This window comes from Pelecanus crispus, chromosome 5, assembly GCF_030463565.1.
Source record: "Pelecanus crispus isolate bPelCri1 chromosome 5, bPelCri1.pri, whole genome shotgun sequence".
Lineage (NCBI taxonomy): Eukaryota > Metazoa > Chordata > Aves > Pelecaniformes > Pelecanidae > Pelecanus > Pelecanus crispus.
This window is the reverse complement of record NC_134647.1, coordinates 65,637,463-65,657,250: the sequence shown is the minus strand read 5'-3', so window position 1 is coordinate 65,657,250 and position 19,788 is coordinate 65,637,463. Positions and strand designations below refer to the sequence as shown.

General features: G+C 45.4%; 1 protein-coding gene across 2 annotated transcripts; it reads left to right on the top strand.

Moving 5' to 3' along the window:
• The first annotated feature begins 343 nt into the window (after positions 1-343).
• Positions 344-19,399, top strand: PRKAA2 (protein kinase AMP-activated catalytic subunit alpha 2). 2 transcript variants are annotated; one of them, XM_075710746.1, is made up of 10 exons: positions 344-437; positions 6,723-6,864; positions 8,925-9,018; positions 10,420-10,564; positions 11,980-12,067; positions 14,952-15,176; positions 16,535-17,039; positions 17,823-17,846; positions 18,795-18,921; positions 19,161-19,399. In XM_075710746.1, exons 1-10 carry the CDS (start codon positions 344-346, stop codon positions 19,397-19,399), a joined length of 1,683 nt encoding a protein of 560 aa, XP_075566861.1. The 2 variants fall into 2 exon arrangements, with proteins under 2 accessions (XP_075566861.1, XP_075566862.1); XM_075710747.1 differs by lacking the exon at positions 17,823-17,846.
• Positions 19,400-19,788: the final 389 nt, after the last annotated feature.

Sequence of the window (19,788 nt, the reverse complement as noted above, 5' to 3'; positions counted from 1 at the left end):
GAAGGAGTGTTCAAACCACACGGGGTGCACTAGAAGAAGGGCACGCCCCGAGGAGGGTGTCACCCCCAGGCAGATGCCGTCCTCGAGGAGTGCCACCCCCAGGCAGGTGCACCCCAAGGAGGTCTTCCCCCCCCCCTCCCCCTCCCCACCGGGCATCCGCAGCCGGCGCGCCCCTCCCCGCCCCCGCGGCCGCGCAGGCCGCCTCCCGCGCACCCAGCCCGGCCCGCCGCTCCCCGCCGCGCACGCCCCGCCGCCGCCGCTGCTGCCGCCGCCGCTCCCGCCCGCCGAGCCGAGCCGCGCCGGGCCGGCCCTGTGCATTGTGGTCCGTCGGCGGGGGGCGAACATGGCCGAGAAGCAGAAGCACGACGGGCGGGTGAAGATCGGCCACTACGTGCTGGGAGACACGCTGGGGGTCGGCACCTTCGGCAAAGTCAAGAGCTGAGTACCGCGGCCGCGGGGAGGGGGCCGGGCTCGCCGGGCTGCGCCCCCCGCCGCCCCCCCCTCCCCGCTAACGCGGGCCTCCGCGCCGGGCATCGCCTCCCCTCGGCGGCTCCTCCGCCGCGGCGCGGCCGCGCAGCAGCGGCGGGGGGCGGCGGGGTCCGGCGGGGCGCCGCGGGGGGCGGGCGGCGCTCGGCTGGCGGAGCCCGGCGCCTGCCCGGCGGGCACGGGGTGCTGGGCGCCCCCTTCTCGGGCGGCGGGGAGCGCTGAGGGGGGTCGCGGGCAGCTGGGGGGAGATGCAGACCTCGCCCTTCGGTAGCAGGGCGGCGTGCTGCCGTTGCCTGCTGCAGCCCCCGGCGCCGGTGCTCCGGGCAGGACCCACCAAAACTTTCCTCCCCAACTAGGAGGAAGGTGACGGGAAGGTTGGACAGCAAAGCAGGCATCCTTCCCCGTCTGTGCCGAGGCTGTGGTCCGTGCTGCCCCTTCCTTTCCAAAGGGATGGCAAGTGCTTTGTAGCGTGAGGAACCGGGAGCAAAAGGGGGTTTCTCCTGCTGCCCCTCCGTACGTGACCCTGGGGGCAGAGCAGCGATCCTGGCAGTCGGGGAAGCGGCTCCCGCGGGGCTGAGCCCTGCCGCAAGCAGGGATGGAGGGGTCGCGTCAGGCTTGGGCTGCGCACAGGGATTCCTCTGTCATTCATGCCAGCGCAGTCAACTCGCGTTTTCAGGGCACCAGCTTTGCTTTGCCTGACTGTAAGATTTGCAAATATTTTTATTTCTTTTTCCTGTGAATTCTGCAAATTTTATTTTTTAATCAAGTTATTAAAAATAAAAAAAACAATCAAAATTTATTGTCTAAGCAAAATGGATAGCTGTGATTCATTGTTGGAAATGGGTTTAGCTCCAGCCAGCGGAGCAGCTGTCCTGCTCGGTGTCCCCTGCCCCATTGGGAGGTTACCAGCAGTACTGTGGCTGGGCAAAGGGGTGATGTGCCCGCACTCAGCAACTGGAGTTTTAAAATAAACCAAAATTGACAGTAGGGGAAAGAAACCACTGCAACCACTGGAGCTAAATCCACCTGTGACCGTTAATCAGGCCCCTAAAAATATATTGCTGTGTTTAATCCCAAACCACAAATTTACTGGCTAAAGAATTATCAGAATAAATACTTCTAACAGTAAGGACCATTTAAATCGCTCACATACACCAGCAGACCTCAAAAAGTGCTCCAAAGGCAATTTTCTTCTTGTGAACCAAATTAAGCCTGCCAACAATAGCCTTTTCCTTAACTACCTTTCAGGAGAAGCTAGCACAAACACACCCCACCCCACATATGACCCAACCTTGGTAAAAACTGACAGTTTCCAAAGAAACATAAAAGTAACATAAAAGAGATTTCCTAGCTCAAAATCCTTTATGGGTAAGTAGTACCCTTTGTATGTTTTTTTTTTCCTTAATATTTTGCCTACAACTGACAGGTGAAATTTGGACTTGAGATTGGAAACGGAGATGAAGAAACTAGATCTCCTGCTTAAATAGAATTATAGTATTTTAATCAAATGAGCTTTAGAAAAGCCTGTATTCACCCTGTTTAGCAAGAAACATGAGAAAAGTGAAGAGATTTTGGCCTGATTGGTTCAAGCTTTGTATGTGTTGTACATAATAATTCCTTTTTCACTAAGAAGGCCAGTACCATCAGTAACGTTTCTTGTTGCTGATGTGTTTTCTTCAAACTCTGCCCTGCACAAGACTTTGTAAGAGGCACTTTTCCCTGCCCTACTCCTCAAAGAAATCATAAATTACAAATTTTAAGGATTACAGCTATTAAGGAAATAAAAAAAATGGCAAGGGAAGGGAAGGATTTAGTGATGATGGGGTACTAACCAGAGCTTGGATTTGTGGCTGGAGCTGAATAGTCACTTTGAGCGATCAGAAACCAGACACACAACAGAAAAAGTCCCTGCTGCCCTGCTGGGATGTTCGTTCTGGCTCAGCACTGTCTGGGTCATCAGTGAACCTAAAAACTAGCTAAACACTGCAAGAGGTGGTTAGTTTTAAGCCCATTCAGTTCCTTGATCGATCTTGTTTATAGAAAGACCATACAAGGTGTGGTGGGGAGCAAATAGGTTGGCAGATGAGAGCAGGATTTTGGTGATAACACTGAAATTCCAGCATTTGTTTACAAGACAGGAAGGTGGTAGGAGTTAGCGTGGTGGATGTGAATGTGGTGGATGGATAGGAGGTCTCATGCCAAGGGTCAATGTTACTACACAGGGTTTTGCCAAATACAGGGAGAGCTGGTGGTAGTGATTTTCCCTGTCCTACAGGCCAAAGATAAGATTAATTTGCAGGAAATAGAACTGTGGAAATTATCTTGGATTTTGGGTTTAGTGAAGCAATGAAGGAAGGAGGTGGCATCTCCTCTGCTGGTGGTTGGTAAGAACAGATGAGACAAATTGCTGCTGTGCTTGTCCTGGGCACATCCCACCGTGCGGGTCCCCGGAGAGCTCTCCCACAACCACAGCCCTGGCACAACAAGGTTCATGGTGGTTGCAGCTTGGAGAGCTTAAATCAAAATCCAGTGGAGTAACACAAATATTTTTCCATGTGGTGCCACATGCGACCTCCCTGGTGGCCACTTGGTGGTTTCTTACCCAACACTTGTTGGCCACCAAGGTGATCAATTTGTGGTCCCTCAAGGACCGGCAGTACTTGGGTAATGTTTATGTTGGTTATGGTGGCACCTCCATGGGCTTGAGTCGGGATCAGATCCCGTTTTCCCAGGCACTGTACCATTGCCGCTGAAAGACAAACCTTGCATTGGAGGGAAGATAAACTAAATGAGACTGAACAGATGAGGTAAAGGGAAAGAAAGGATGATATAACATACAAGCAAGTGGCACTGGGGCAGAATTAATACAGCGTTGCTAAATATATGCTTTGGGTGGATTTCATTTTTAACTTTGGGCTAAGATAAGGGCCAGCACAGCTGATAGGAAAGGAGTTTTCTTGCCCTTCCCTAAACTTTTACATTCCCTTGAAGCGTTTGCAAAAATATTAACTGCTTGTGCTTCCTGAGCTGCATCAAACATGCACCCAGAGGTAGGCTTTGTTCGTACCTGCTGTAAAAAACATGCTGTCAAGGGGTTTTGATGATTATTTCAGCTTATGGTAGGATAAATACTATTCCTCCTCATTTTTTCTCTCATAAAAATAACTAAATTAGAAGCGTCCTCTTTCAGAAACTAATTCTATTATATCTCTTCCCTTCTTTCCTTAATAGCATCTGCTGCTGAAGCATTCTCGTGCCCAGGCAGTCACACGTGCAGACAGATGGGGTAGCAGCTAAGGACACTCACACCGTGCCCCATTTGATGCCATTTTTTGGAGTTTAGGGTCACCTTTACCACCTAACCCTTATGGCTGGGGTTTTTTTGTGCAGTGCTGCTCCTTGTCTCGGTGTCAAATCCATCTCCCCTGCTCGCCCCAACAGAGCCCTGGATGCTGGTTTTAAGCTGTGGTGGAGCTTACCTGAGTACTTGTCACTGAAATACAAGACATATACTCAAATCCCCTTTCTAATACTGCCGCTCAGCCCTCCCTCCTCCCCTTTTAATCCAGGGAGGTAGTGAGAGGGAAGGAGAAAGCTTCCTCACCACCACCTGAGACCACCATTGCCCATCCTTGTGGGGAGGAGAGGACAAACCCATTAGAGACGAGCTGCACGAGCATCTCCTTCCATGCCTGTGGGAGGCATGGGACCTGCCACTGCTCCTCATTCTGGGGCTGGATCATCCCACCGATGTGCTCCAGCACTTGGGGTCAGAGACAGTGACTCTTGTGATCAGAGGGAAGGCTGTCCTTACTGCCCCATGTCAAAATTACTGCATCTACAGGCTGCAGCCAGAGAGACCTGAAAGGCTTAAAAGGCTCCCACCGCATAGCAAGTTACATTCTCTCTTTGTCTCTATCTCTTGAGGCGTTCGAGTAGGCTTAACAAGCCACTGGGGACTGAAACAATAATATCTCTGTATCTAATGCTTACTGTAAGCAAAAGAGGGATTACAAAATAGACTGTTTATTTTTAATTATTAATGTGTTTGAGCTAGCAAACCTTCGCAGAGTTACACGTTGTTTGTCATGGATGGAAAGGAAATGAACTATTCGGCAATGGTATTAAACCCAGTAATTATTCATTCCGGGCATGGCTATTTTTTTTTTTCCCCTCAAATGTATAATAAAATTTTTTCAAAGCATATACTGGGCTACAGCCAGAAGGGGTTTGTCTTGAAACAAAGGATGGCAGAAATCAGGGGTTTCTTCCTAGTTCAGTGATAAACCACTTTGCTTTGCTGTTCCTCAGTTTCCCAACTAATGGCTTAGTGCATTATAATTCTTTAATGGAGCTGAATGAATGAAGGGCAGCTTTCAACATACAGCTTCTCATGCTCCCAGGAAAGAGAGAGCAGAGGTATCACAGTGCTATAGTTGACCAAATCAATTGCTAGTGGTAAAAGACTTGATCTCAAAGATATCTGCTGAAGTTGTCTTACACCGCTCTGTCACTCCCTCCTCAGCCTCCTCAGTGTAACATATGCCATGCATATACCATGACAACCTTGGCAAAGAGAGGTCAGTGCCCTTTATAAGACTACTGTTGGTACAACTTGGGGAGAATCTCTTGCAGTGACCAAAGAGGCTGTACCCCGACCCCCTCACAAGCCCCAGTAAAGCCTGAGCATGCTTTTGCACTGCTTGCATGTGTGCTGCTTTGCAGAGTCTTGCTCCAGCAAAGCCTCCCTAGCATGGGGCAGGCCCAACGCTGTCCTGCTCTCCTCTTCCCAAGGATGCACAAGGGAAAATGCCTCCTCGGACTATTTACAGCACTCTCCTTGCACTGCACAGGAGGAATTATCTGCCTCCTCCAGCCCTCAGCTAATCCCTAAATATACTGCACAGCTTAATTTATTTTCATTTCATCTAGTAGTTTTAAGTATTGTGAGGAATAAAATGGACATGCAAAGTGGTGCTTTAATTTTCAAGGGCAGTAAAGTGTTTTATTTTTAGGATGCTCTTATTGAGGAAAGAATCTCTGGCAGGTCTTATCTGGTGGCTAATAATAGTGACCTCGCGTGCCCCGAGCAGTGCCGGCGCTGCCACCCTGCCCTTCTCATGCTGTCTGCTTACGCCATTTGCTTATGATCAGCTCATTAAAGCCTCCAAAATTACAGAGTCTAATAATGTAATAACAAGGTTTGCTCATAATTATTAACTCCTTGCACTCTATGTTATTACTGGAAGGGTAACATTCATAATTAGAGAGCACAAATATTTACTGTAAGCAGGTTTTCTGTGCAGTCTTTAGAAAACCACCCGTATGTCACCATTTTTAGTATCACATTAGAAAATACTGAGAAAGGGTAGCTCATGGCATGAGAATAAACATGCATTTGGAGATAAACATCCGACTGACAGTTTTCAAGCAGTTTCTACTGTTAATTTCAATATAAATCTTAGTTCCAAGGAGCTTTTTTTTTTTTTGTATAGTCTGTTTATTGATAACAAATGGATCAAATGCTGAATTCGTTTCACATTATTGTTAAGTTAGTGCAATTCCATCAGTGCCAGTGGTGCTACTCCCAGTCTGTGGTTACTGTTTGTTCCTGTACACAGGAGATAAGCATCATCATCTCAGTGCACCAAGTGCATACTTTAAAACCCCACATTGAAGTTCGTATCTTTTGTAAAACCAGAATTTGCTCTTGCAGTACAGCAGTGTTCCTGCAGCTTGTCATCAAACCAAGAAGCATGCTTGAGAAAGTATAAATAGAAATTCATTTTAGTAATGCAAATCCCACGGTCATATTTTGGGCAGGGAAAATCCCTATATAATTTTTTAGAAGAAGTGTGATGGTCTAGCTTTAAGACTGGGTTTATTAGGGATTTACTCAACCAGTGTGTTACAGTGGAGATTCTCCTCTTCCATTTAAATAGATCTGTTTCTGATTGATGTAGCTTTTACATGCTATAAATCCTTGCAAATTAGTTTTGGGTATGGCCTCCTCCAGTAACCCACTCTATTTTGTTTACTTCTCTTCTGTCTTCCCTGACTCTGCTGGGAAAACAATAAAGTGAAGACTTTAACTTTAAAATATTCCCCCTGCCTCCCCATCTTTTGTTTTGTTCCCTTAGAGAGTTGCTTTTTGCTTATAAATCACAGTGTCCTAAATTGCTTCTACAAATGTCGCTCCTCTGTTTAGTGACTTCGCAATGCTCTCTTTCTAACAGTTGGCGAACACCAGCTGACGGGGCACAAAGTAGCAGTAAAAATACTCAACAGACAGAAAATACGCAGCCTGGATGTGGTTGGGAAGATCAAACGAGAAATTCAAAACCTTAAACTCTTTCGGCACCCTCATATCATCAAACTGTAAGTACCTTTTCTGCCACATGTTCAGGTTACTCCTCCATCTGCAAAGACTTCACGTACACAGTTGAAAGGGTTTCAGGAGATGGCTTGGAGTAGTAGAATATGTTAGGTGCGTGGTCAGGCTTTTGCATGTTGGAGCCAAACACTGCTTTTTGAGAGTCTCCGACTAACTTACAGGGGGACACAGTTGACACTTTGCAAAACGATGGAAGATGTTTCTTCCATTGGGAGTCTGGGTTATTGTAACAGCCAACAGACTGATGTTCCTGCGTCAAGTTTTGCTCAGCTAAACCTGTTCAAACTGTCTTCTCTTCCATGCAGAGGCCATTATAAAGGTGCGTAGAGAGGGTCTGGGTTTTCCTGCATTGGGATGCTGTTAGGAGTTTTTGTGATGACGCTTTTTTGGCTTGATATCTCCAGACTTATGGCTGCTGAGAATCGTGACTGAGGAGTTGCAGCACAGTCAGGCTCACAGAGTGAAGCCTTGGCCTGAAGCCAATAGGATTTACGTTTTAATGGCCTGATTATCCAGAGCTTAAAGGAACATTTTTCTTTTAATTTATTATTCAGACATAAGTTTTCAAAGTTGCCACTCTGATGAACCTGAATTTAAGTTGTAAATCAGCACCTGCACTCCAGCCTCTGGGATTCCTTCTCAACCCCCAGTTTGTGCAGCCAGTCCACATTAATGAGGCACTCGATAATATCTTTGGCATTTCTATAAAAGAAAGCTGTTGAATGGTAACTGCAAGGATAAGTTGACATTTAGGTCAGCCTTAAAACTGGCATGAGATGTAGCAAATACCTGGGACTTAGAGGCAAGGGAAAACAAATTCTCTCTACAGTTAAATAACTAACCATGCAGCAACTGTTGACTTTAGAGTAACTTCACAGTTCCATGGATTTATTGGAGAACAGATTGGTATTATTTCATGAAAAAGCCAGCAAGAGTCCTCAGCTGTGCATCCAGTATCCTGCAAGTTAAGTCCCGTTCACACATTTGTCAAGCTGTTAAAGCCTAAAAATTAAACCCAGTTTAACAATATCGGTGTTCTGCGGTACATACTGCAATCGTGAAATACAGTGATAAAGAAAAGAGGTGAGGAGGAGACCATGGTACGTAAACTCGTCTTTCAACAGCTTTTTACATACATATAAAAGAAATAGTGGGGCAATTAACGATAACTTAGATGTCTGGGTCCAAAGCACTTCAGAAAAATTAAGTTGATCCTATTGATTTTTATGGGACTATCACCTGTTCACTTGCTGATCTCTGAAAATTGTTTGAAATCTGTTCATTTAAAATTACAACCCACAGAAATGCAGCTGTAAGAAAAAAGCAAACAACAATGTGTCTGAAATAAAACAGAGGGGGGTCTCAGCTGGTGCTGCTGTAAATTCCTGTAGCCGCATTGACCTCAGCTGATCACTGGCAGTTTGTATCACTGGGACACTGAAAGGCCTTTGCAGTGCTTAGGGATGATTTTGAATGAAAATGGAGAATAAATTTGCAAGTCAAGGGTGATACTCTTTTTTTTTTTTTCCCCATTCTAGCCTATAGAGGGATTTAATATTTGAAAAATAGCTGTGATCTTTTGGGGTGCTTGTCTTTGTTTTTACCTTTCCAAAAGAAGCTCCCTCTAGTGTCTAGCGTTCTTCTTTATGTCTTTTAACCTTGATATGAGGGAAACCAAATATACCCCCTCCCTGCCCCCAGCTAAGAAAGCCTTCATTTCTAAAGCTGTTGTTGCAGATCTTAGCCAAAATAGAAATTTGAAAGTCAGGACAGTCCTAAATGTGATGGGATTGTCTGGCAGAGATTTCAGAGGATTATTTAAAAGCTTGAAGAAAAACTGTAGGTCTGTAAAAGAGATCCTTTCATAGACTAGTGAAAGATTATACTTGAAATAAGAGATGGCTTTTCAGAAGTGGAAAGCAATTATAAATGCAAGATCCAAACAAATGCCTATTTTAAGGGTTGACATGAAACTAATAATCTGTTTAAAAGCCTTTCCCTCTTCTTAATTATTTTTCTTCTAAATCTGCTTCTGTTTTTTAAGATACCAGGTCATCAGCACACCAACGGACTTCTTCATGGTCATGGAATATGTATCTGGCGGTGAATTATTTGATTACATCTGTAAGCACGGACGTGTAAGTGCCAGTACCGTGTCAGCCCAAATACTTGTGTGGGAAGAGGATGGTGTTTAGAAGCAAAACAACTGCTAAAGGGAACGCAGTTAAGGTTAAGGCCCAAAATAGAAGTTGCTTCACAGCAATCCCATCTGGAGTGTCTCGTACGTGGCTCGCACAAAAGTTGCGTGTGATTTTTTGCAACATTCTCTGAGGTATTTTGATATGCAAACCAAAATATCCAAGGTAATGTGTTGCTTAGTGCAAATATTTGGAAAACTAGCATATTTTTGTAGTTTTTAGCTATGGGTTGCATGTCAAAACCCCCACAGTTCAGCAGCAGATTTACGTGTGTGCAGGGCACCGGAGGGGAGGAGCACTTGGTGTGGTCTCTGTCCCAGTCATTCACCTCCCCCTTGGCTCCACGTCAGGTTTTTTGAAGACTTTTTAAGGATGTGGCTTATCTGAACATTTTCAAATGCCAGTAATTCTGCTGTGTATAAATCACCTGAGGTGTAGGTTGAGCCCATGAAATGTGATATTATGGTTACAAAGAAAATCACTTGTGTCTGCCCCGTGGACATCCTTGTAGGCAGGGAGCAATCGCAGGGCAAGGAGATAAAAATGGGCTGAAGTGGACATCCAGAATAAGGCTTCAGGTGCAGGATCAGCCCATCATACGTTTCCTCTCTGTACTACAAAAATCAATACATTTACAATAGTTTGGTTTAGATTAGTGCACTGGTCGATGGAGCTGACTCCATTTACTTTTCTATGTACAGTTCTGATTTCCAGCACATTTCACCCATCTGGATCTTTTCAGTGACTAATTTGGATCCTTTCTGAACTTTTGCATTCAGAAACTAAATTTTTTATTAAAAGAGTCTTTAGGAAGTCATCAGTAAAAGTAGTCTCCATAATTTTAAATATAATTTCTGTAATATAGATCATACAACTTTATAGCTAATATAGCTATATAGCTAATTAAAATCATCACAGTATTCCACCATTAGCTTTTTTTTTTCAAAGTTATCTGTCCATGAGGAATTGCTCCTTGAAGCATCCTCTGTGGTATTTTGTCCAGCCTTGATCTGCATGTGCTATATAGCAGAACTGGTCCCGTTGGGACAGCAGGCCATTGCCTCATAGGTGCCACCAATAAGTTGTTCTTGATAGCTCAGCTAAATTTAGGTTTCTAATTTCATCTCTAGGCTGTATCATTTGCAAACACTAGCACATTATAAAATGCAAGCGGGAAATCTCCTTTATTTGCTGCTTCTGGTCACAAGCACACTGTGATTTTCTCTCTGCACCCTGGAACATTTTGGCTCCTTGCTAAGTCAAACCTTCCACTGCCAGCTCTGCATGCAGACCAACCACATGCAGACCAACCTTCAGGACTGTTTCCCCTTGCGTCCGTAGGTTGAAGAGGCAGAAGCTCGACGCCTTTTCCAGCAGATTCTCTCCGCAGTGGATTACTGCCACAGACACATGGTTGTCCACCGAGACCTGAAACCAGAGAACGTGCTGCTGGATGCACACATGAATGCAAAGATAGCCGATTTTGGTATGTGACCCTAGCAGCATTCCAGAAATGCAGCCAGCTCCAAGGCGCTTGCTGGAGCGTGTCCGTGTAGCATGCCTTACAAAACCCAGAGCCTGTTTTCCTAACCACTAGCAGTTGCTTTACCTGAAAAGCCCACAGTTATAAACACCGTCCTTTTTGCAAAAGCAGGGATTACTTATTGTAGGCTGCTTCTGTACTGGCATTAAGAATGAAGCAGCAAAGTAATTTGCAAATCTTCGCTATGTTTTAGTATAATCACCTAATATAACGCTTTAGCTAATTTGTGTTTAAGACAGACTCAGTGCAGTTAATTCCAGGGTGAGCTGGCTGCGTGTGTTTATTTTCATGTGTGTTCTCCGTACGTTTGACCATTTGCTCTTGGTCTCACTGCATTTTACAAATGAGCAGTAACAGGAATCTTTAAGTGGCATTACCCATTGAAATCCATTGAAATAGCTGGGCTACCAGCTCAGCCCCAGTGAGTCCTTTCTAGCAGCAGTAAATCCTTTTGAAGATTTACAAATTTCACAACCCCACACAATTCCCATATAAAGTAAGCGCTCTGGGATGAATTACGTCTCTCTTCCTCTGTGCTTGTCCTGGTTTCGGCTGAGATAGTTAATTTTCTTCCTAGTAGCTGGCATAGTGCTGTGTTTTGGATTTAGTATAAGAATAATGCTGATTACACACTGATGTTTTAGTTGTTGCTAAGTACTGCTTATGCTAGTCAAGGACTTTTTCAGCTTCTTGTGTTCTGCCAGGTGCACAAGAAACTGGGAGGCGGCACAGCTAGGACAGTTGATCCAAACTGGCCAAAGGGCTATTCCATACCATATGACATCATGCTCAGTATATAAACTGGGGGGAGTTGGCCAGGGGGCAGTGATCGCTGCTTGGGGACTGGCTGGGTGTTGGTGGGTGGTGAGTGGTTGCATCACTTGTTTTTTGTTTTTTCCCTGGGTTTTGTTTCTCTCTCTCTCATTTTTCTCCTTTTCATTACAATTTTTATTATTATTATTATTTTATTTCAATTATTAAACTGTTCTTATCTCAACCCACAAGTTTTCTTACTTCCGCCCTTCCAATTCTCTCCCGCATCCCATTGTGGGGGGGAGCGAGCGGCTGTGTGGTGCTTGCTTGCCGACAGGGGCTAAACCATGACAGTGCTAAAGAAAGAAAACTCTGGGATTTGCAGCTTAGAGAAGCAAAATTACCCTGGAGTGAATATTCCTTGGTTGGAGGTGAGGGGGGAATTTGCAAATCAGCTCAAAGGAGTCCATCTAAATTATGTCAACAGTTCCCCTCCAAATTTCCCACTCCACTTGCTATACCTCTCCTCCTCTGTGCAACACAGAGTCCTCTGTGGCTGGACCTTCACACCAGACATCAATATGTAGTAAACATCTTGTTCTTAGGCTTGTCCAACATGATGTCAGATGGCGAATTTCTACGCACCAGCTGTGGTTCCCCAAATTATGCAGCCCCTGAAGTCATCTCTGGAAGGTAGGACATTCCACTTCTAATCAGACCCTATGTGAGCACATGGTCTTTAAATTTGTTCTTGGGATTGGAAACAGCTTTGCACATCTAGTAAAAGCAGCTGAATCCTTCCAGCCTGTGTTTTATATTTGGGTGAATCTACTGGCAAAAATCTGAAGGTTTTCTTGGTTATTACATTTCTTAATAGCTGTAATAGCAAACCATGTTTGCTAAAGATGTTTACTTTGGAGGAATTATTAATAGCAAATGTTGACTGTTTATATTGCTAATTAAAAAGGGTGAAAATTACTCTTTGGATGCAAATACTGAGGTTTCAGATGGAAAGGCTTTTCCAGGCCACCCCCTTCTCTCCCACCTATAATATAATATAACACAGTGTTAATAAGGAAAATTATTCAGGAAGAATCAGGAAGATCTTTAATCACTTCCCTACACTGTTGAACTCTTGTATTGAAAGTACTTGTCTTCTGGTTCCTTAAGCTAGGGTGGTTTTTTTTTTTTTTGTGACAATAGGTTCAACAATCATAACTTTGTTTTCAATTGATGAATTGAATTGGCAAACCTCCAGTGTGGTTGCATCTCTCAGCATGCAACATCTGTATGACACAGGGCATGTTTTACAAGGGTATGTAGTGATAGGGCAAAGGGTAATGGCTTTAAACTGAAAGAGGGTAGATTTAGATTAGATATAAGGAAGAAATTCTTCACTATGAGGGTGGTGAAGGCACTGGAACAGGTTGTCCAGAGAAGTTGTGGATGCCCCATCCCTCGAAGTGTTCAAGGCCAGTTTGGATGGGGCTTTGAGCAACCTGGTCTAGTAGAAGGTGTCCCTGCCCATAGCAGGGGGGTTGGAACTAGATGGTCTTTAAAGTCCCTTCCAAGCCAAACCATTCTATGATTCTGTGATTCTATGTTGAACGCACTCTGCAAAATTGAGTTGGACTTTGCCATGTTGATACAGAAGTGTTACCTCCTATATTTTACTGTCAAGAAACTAAGTTACCTAGAATGAACTTAGTTCCGTAACTCTCTCTAGAATAGCATAACAAGGATTGCAAATACAGATTTTCAAATTTTCAGTCCTCTGTATGGTCCTTCAAACTGCCCATCTCCACATTATCTGCCCCATATTTTTGAATCACCCTTTGCATGAGCATTAGTTTTCCTAATCCAGTGTGTTTGCCTATAACTGTAGCTTTTAAATACAATACTTTGTTCAAAGTGTCTCAGCTGTGATTATGATTATTTTATCCCTGTTTACACCAGTGCAAGTGTTGGCAGAGTATCCTAGGAATTAGACCAGCATTCAAACACCTTGTTGTGACTACAGCTCTACGTGCGAAAGCAAGTAAATCCTCATTGTCAAGAGGGGGACAAAGCCAGAAACTCTACCATGATTAAAAAAAAAATTAATATTATTTACATGGCCTTTTCAATAAAGGCCAGAAGTACATTATTTTTCAGTTTGTATCGGAGACAAGGCACATGGCAGATTAACAAGTCCCTGCAGTCCCAGTATGCAGAGCCTGATTGTTCAAAGAATACAGGCAATACAGTTTATTAACAAGAAAAGTAAGAAAGAAAAACAAAACAAAACCTACATGTTGCACTTTTTCACCGGCTACTGCTGCAGCCCTCCCGTATCAGTACCATTTACAGTTTCAGTGAGCTCAATTTTCATACCCCTGAATTATATGCCAAGCTGCCCTCTTCTCAAAGCTATAGCAGTGTATGAGAGCTGCATTTGTCGGGGAGAGGCGTGATCTGCTATTCCTGCAGCGGGATGAATGCCTTGCCGGTGGGTGTGCAGGGCAGAGGTGAGCTGGTTCCCGGCTCCTGCTGCCTTTGCTGGGTAGAGCACAACAGCAGTAGAGCGTGACAGCTCAGGTTTCAGAGTCATAAAAGTGCATCTCATTTGGGCTTAAAAGTCCGATCAACTGGTCAAGCAATGCGGTTATCAGCGAAACAAATCAGGCTTCCTATCTGTTGGAATCGGACATGGAGGCAGGACCAAGGGGGCGTCTAGCTAATTGTCCCCATTTCCAAAATGACTTTGCTGCTGTCCCTGGCCTCAGTAAGGAAAGTCTCACCCTTGGACAAACAGCCGGTGTCTGGGTAGTGTTCAGAGAATGACCACATGCATGACTGGTGCTTTTTGTACACCAGTGTGTCTGCAATGGTGCTTTTCGGGAGGAGCAGCAAGTGCAGGATGACGAGGTTTCATGCAGAGACTTCTGTATTTCCATTTCAACCTCTGTATTTTGGTAGGATTTTATAGCCCGAGGGTAAGCACTGCCTCCCAAAATCTCTGAGAAAGCATCAGCTGTAGCAAAAGGAGATAAACAAATCGAGCAAGCAGGCAGCAGGAAAACCCATATATTTGAGGTGTCCCAACTTGGTGATGCCAGGGAGCACATTAGCAGCTTGTCGGAAGTGGGAGCACTTGCATACCAGCACACAAACTTCAACCGAAAATAAACACTCAGAGATACAGTAGCTGCTGCTGTTTAATCTGCCTCGTTGAATGAACAGAAATTGCTGGCTGAGCCCTTGGGGCAAAGGAGCAAACAGCCTGGCAGAGCTCTTAGAAATGTGGGGTTTGGCTTTTTGGAGGGTCTGGTGGAGGCAGGGATATTCACAGTCATCTAGAGGAGCGTGGGCAGCCAGCACCAGCTCTGCCATGTCATTTCTCCTCTCCCCTGAGTGATTTTGGCTTAGGCGGGTTTGGCTGGGGGCATCTGCGTGAGCAGTCCAAGGGTGGGCTGCAGCTCTGGCCCTGGTGGAGCTGGCAGCAGATCCCCAGCTTGCACAGTGGGACCTGCACCCTAACTAAGGAGAGGAGGATGGGGAGGAGTGACACCTTTCTCCTGCTCTTGCCTTCATGCAGGCTGTACGCTGGCCCAGAGGTGGACATCTGGAGCTGTGGTGTTATCCTCTACGCCCTTCTCTGTGGCACTCTGCCTTTCGATGATGAGCACGTCCCCACCCTCTTCAAGAAGATCCGGGGAGGTGTGTTTTACATCCCTGAATACCTCAACCGCTCTGTTGCCACTCTCCTCATGCACATGCTGCAGGTTGACCCCCTCAAGCGAGCAACTATCAAGGACATCAGGTCAGCCCAGGTGGGATGGGGTGGGCTGGCTGTGCTCAGGGGGCTCCAGAGTGGTAGAGGATGGTGGCTGTCCTGGGGGTCACCTGCTGGCAGGTGGGCAGGGTGGTTTACAGGAGTAGTCAGCTAATCCAGCTGGTTTTCATCCCAAGTGATTCAAGGAGCTCTCCTGCACCTTTCTGTGCTGATGGAGAGGTGGGTGCTGCCGGCTGGTGGTGGGTGACAATGAATAGGGTGACGATTTTATATATAATATGTATATATATAAAATACTGTTTTACTGCATTATAAAATAGCCTCAAAAATCTCTTAATAGCGCTTAGCAAAAACAGCTATATCATGCAATAATCCTAAGAACTTAATATCCACCAGCCATTTTTCATTACTTTATTTCAAGACCACCTCTCTCTGGGTACCAGTCCAGAATAAGAGGTAATAATTGTACTTAGTGTCTATCCAATAAAAAAGGAGGAGAAACACAAGAATTACTAACTTAATCCATAAATGTCAGATATAGTTTAAAATGTGAGCAAATGGTTCATCTTTAAATACAGCACAGTTTTCTTGTCTAGTCAATGAGTGCAGTGCAGTGAACCTTTTATCTGCATGCGTCACTGAAATTCAAGGTAAAGGGAACAACTGGGCTCTTAAGCAGATATTTGTGCCTGCAGAGATCATTAAAAGTTCATGGCTGGTAGTAGGACTTCACAATTCTCACAATCTCAGCCATTTTAGAAACGCTTTGTAAAACTGGAGCCCAATATGCATTTTATGACATTTATAGTAATCATTACATCTAGGTGGTGTGCTAAGCATATATGTAAATAAATGTTACTGGGACTTTCAGGAGTTCTCAGGTTTTTAATGCATTTGCAATGGATAGCCTTAATTTTACCCTTCAAGTAAAATGCCTTTTTATTTCTTAAGTCCTTAAGACTAGAGGATTTAATTACATGTTAGAGCAGCAGCACATGTGGCAAGATTACAGCTGATACGTAGAACCTACAGACAAGCCTCTCTATGGCATTTAGCCACTTAATTATCATTGACTTGCTTGCTAATCAGTGGCAGTCAGGTACCTGGATAGCTTTGATGCTCTGTATCTCTATCAGACCCATAGTGATCAAAAAGTCTGAGCACCTCAGTAAGTGCTGAGGTCTTTCTTCAAAGCTGAGTAAGCAAGCAGCCATGCTTGCAAGTGTCATCACTGTTGCAATACTTTGGGGACCGTGCAGGGCTGGGTTGAGCTCCCCAATCTGCAGGTGAGGATTAGTCCTAGCTAGACCAAGGGACTGGTGGCAGTGGTTGCCCCAGCTTGCCTTGCAGAGAGTTCATGGCAGCTCCTCTTTGCCTTTCCTCAGGGAACACGAGTGGTTTAAGGAGGAGCTGCCCAGTTACCTGTTCCCAGAGGACCCTTCTTATGATGCCACTGTCATCGACGATGACGCGGTTCGGGAAGTTTGTGAAAAGTTTGAATGCACGGAGTCGGAAGTGATGAACAGCCTGTACAGTGGTGACCCTCAGGACCAGCTGGCGGTGGCTTACCACCTCGTCATTGACAACCGGAGGATCATGAACCAAGCCAGTGAGTTCTACCTCGCCTCCAGTCCCCCCACTGGCTCCTTCATGGATGACAGCACTATGCACATCCCTCCTGGGGTGAAGCCGCACCCTGAGCGGATGCCGCCATTGATAGCAGACAGCCCCAAAGCACGATGTCCTTTGGATGCCCTCAACACCACGAAGCCAAAACCCCTGACTGTCAAAAAGGCCAAGTGGCACCTGGGAATCCGCAGCCAGAGCAAACCCTATGACATTATGGCCGAGGTGTACCGCGCTATGAAACAGCTGGACTTCGAGTGGAAGGTAGGGAGTGCTGGTGCTTCATGGGGTCTTTTTCTCATGAGCTGAATTGCTCAGGGAGGTTAATAAGTATGGTTACAGCCTGACCTGTTTCCAAATAAATGCCCACACTTTGTGATCATCCGTGTTATTTCTCATTAATACAAACACGCTGAATTGAGATGCTAGCTGTGGTTCAATATCAGGGGTGTTTATTTATGGCATGAAATAAGAGTTTTCTTTCTGAATGCTCTAAGCCTCTGATTGGAAAGATGATTCTGCTTCATTTAGCTGCGGGGATAAGAGTAGCTGGTCACATTTCTAATTTTAGTGGCTAATTCCTTGTGATGTCATCTCGAATGCTCCTGAGCAAAGGAATTCTTGTTATTTCTGCTTGGGTCCTAGCAGTCGTGTGCTGAAATGACACGATATGCATCTTCTTAAAAGATGCACAGGTGAGGGGTGGGGGGGTGTTGAGGGCAGGAGTTTGTACCACTGATGTGGTAGCATTTTCCTCAATGGAGATGCAGCAGTGCTTGTGACCCAGATGTGCTTTCAGACACTTACTGCTTCCCTGGTTGAGGGCTCAGCTTCTTGAAGTTTGATTTAAACCCAGATGACATGTTAGTTGACAGTACTCGCTTCAGATTTTTGTTCAGAGCTACACAGCATTTAGTCATAATCCCTTTCAAAGTCTGATTAATAAATCCCTAAGTTAGCCCTTAATATTTTCTGCTGAGGCTGATTCCCTAAATCTCGGTGCAGTCACTGACATGAGCTCTCCTGACTCATGGCCTTTCACAACAGTATCGTGTGAGCATTGGGAGCAAGGTAAGGAGAATTTCAGCCCAGAGGCTGAGAATTTCATCACCAGAGGAGATACCCTCCTTGCTCCAGGTCCCAAGGGTTGTACAGTGTGAATGTCACTGTGCTGCTTCTTCAAAGCCTCCTATCTCCTCCTTATTTTTGATAATATTACGTATTTAAAGCAAGGTAGCACCCGGAAACCTGATTTCACTGCACCAGCCAGGAGATGGAGTGTCTCCAGATGCATATACCTACACCAGCCAGACATTTGTTAGCTGCATGGTTTTACAAAGAGTGAACAAACCTGATGTATTTCTGGTACAGCTTCACAAACCAAGTCAGCCCAGCGTCTTCATGTAGGCAGTGGAGCTTATTTTGTAGGAGGAGGTTTCACAATAGTCTTTCCCACCCTAAGAATAACTTCAGATATGACTCTTCATCAAAATAACTTTCCCATCCATGCAATTGCTTCATAAATATAGCCCAGAGAAAAGGTCTCATTGCAAATGAGATACAGCAGATTGTGGGGTGGGAAGCGGCAAGAGAGAATACACAGCTCGAGGCTGATTCACAAACACTGAATTTAGCTGCTCCGATGGGAGAGGTTACACTCCCCAGCTTCCCAGCCTGCCCTGGTTTCCTGGGCACAGTCCTCATATGCGGGTCCACGAGTGGACTTCTTGGCTCATGGCCATTGCTGCTGGTGAGGGAAGAGCAAGTGTCAGTTTGGTGCCTGACAGACAGGTGATGGCAGCTTCATCTGCCTGCAGCTGGTGAATCAGAGCCCTAAGAAGCATTTTGAACGTAGGAGGAAATAGGATATGAAGCCATTTGCTTAATTTTATAGGCATTGTTCTTTCTAGAAACTGTGTTTTTCTCAGAAGATGTCTGCCTAGTATTTAGAAAAAAATAAAGAAAGAAACGTTCTTGCTACCTTGAGTCTTACTCCTGAAAGAAAATTTCCTGTTGCAGGTGGTGAACTCCTACCACCTCAGAGTGCGCCGCAAGAACCCGGTGACGGGCAATTATGTGAAGATGAGCCTGCAGCTCTACCAGGTTGACAACCGCAGCTATCTCTTGGACTTCAAAAGCATCGATGGTAAGCAGGAAATGGTGCAAGGCGAGATGTGAAACACATAAAATGGCAAGTCTGGAAGTTTAAAAAAAATTTTTTAAATTGTTCTTTGCATTTCGAAATGCTTATGCAGTTGTTTCAAGTCAGCGAAAGCCCTTTTGATCCATTTGTCTCCACTGCTGTTACTAGTTCCTTACCAAACATGCATTGCAGATGCCACCACGAATGCTACTTTTTCTTTTTTTTTTTTTTTTATATTCAAGATGACGTGATGGAGCAGAGGTCCGGCTCGTCCACACCGCAGCGCTCCTGCTCCGCTGCTGGCTTGCACCGGCCAAGGCTGAGCATCGATGCCGCTGCAGCTGCTGAGTGCCAGTCACTGATGGGCTCTCTGAGCGGCTCCTTTGTTGGCAGCATCCCCTCGGTGACGCCGCGCCTGGGGAGCCACACCATGGACTTCTTCGAGATGTGTGCCAGCTTGATCATGGCCCTGGCTCGCTGATGGGCAACACCGAGGCACCGGTCCCTCCGCACAAGGTATTGCACTGTGAGGATCTGGTCCGACTTGTCTGTTCCTTGTTTCTTCTGCTTCGTTCCTCCGCCGCCGCCGCCCCTCACAGCTCCATAGCCTGTGACACAGAGCCAATTCCACACCCAAAACTTACTCCCCTCTAACAAGGCACTGAGGAAATTAATAACAACTTTATTTCACTCGTTATACCGTGGTGAAATGTATCCAATACCCTTTTTTTCCTAGTGAACAGAATGGCAAATGTTGGCATGGCTGTAAAATAGTAAATGTATCACTGAGTTTTTGGAAAACACCTCCCCCCTGGTTCATCCTGAGTTAATGCAGCTGTGGCCAAGCTTTCTGCAATGTAGGTAGCTGCA

Coding starts and splice junctions, on each gene's coding strand:
- PRKAA2 (XM_075710746.1), top strand. CDS start 344: ATGGCCGAGAAGCAGAAGCACGACGGGCGGGTGAAGATCGGCCACTAC. Junction 9,019..10,419: donor ACATCTGTAAGCACGGACGT/GTAAGTGCCAGT, acceptor TTGCGTCCGTAG/GTTGAAGAGGCAGAAGCTCG. Junction 17,847..18,794: donor GTGTGAGCATTGGGAGCAAG/GTAAGGAGAATT, acceptor TTCCTGTTGCAG/GTGGTGAACTCCTACCACCT.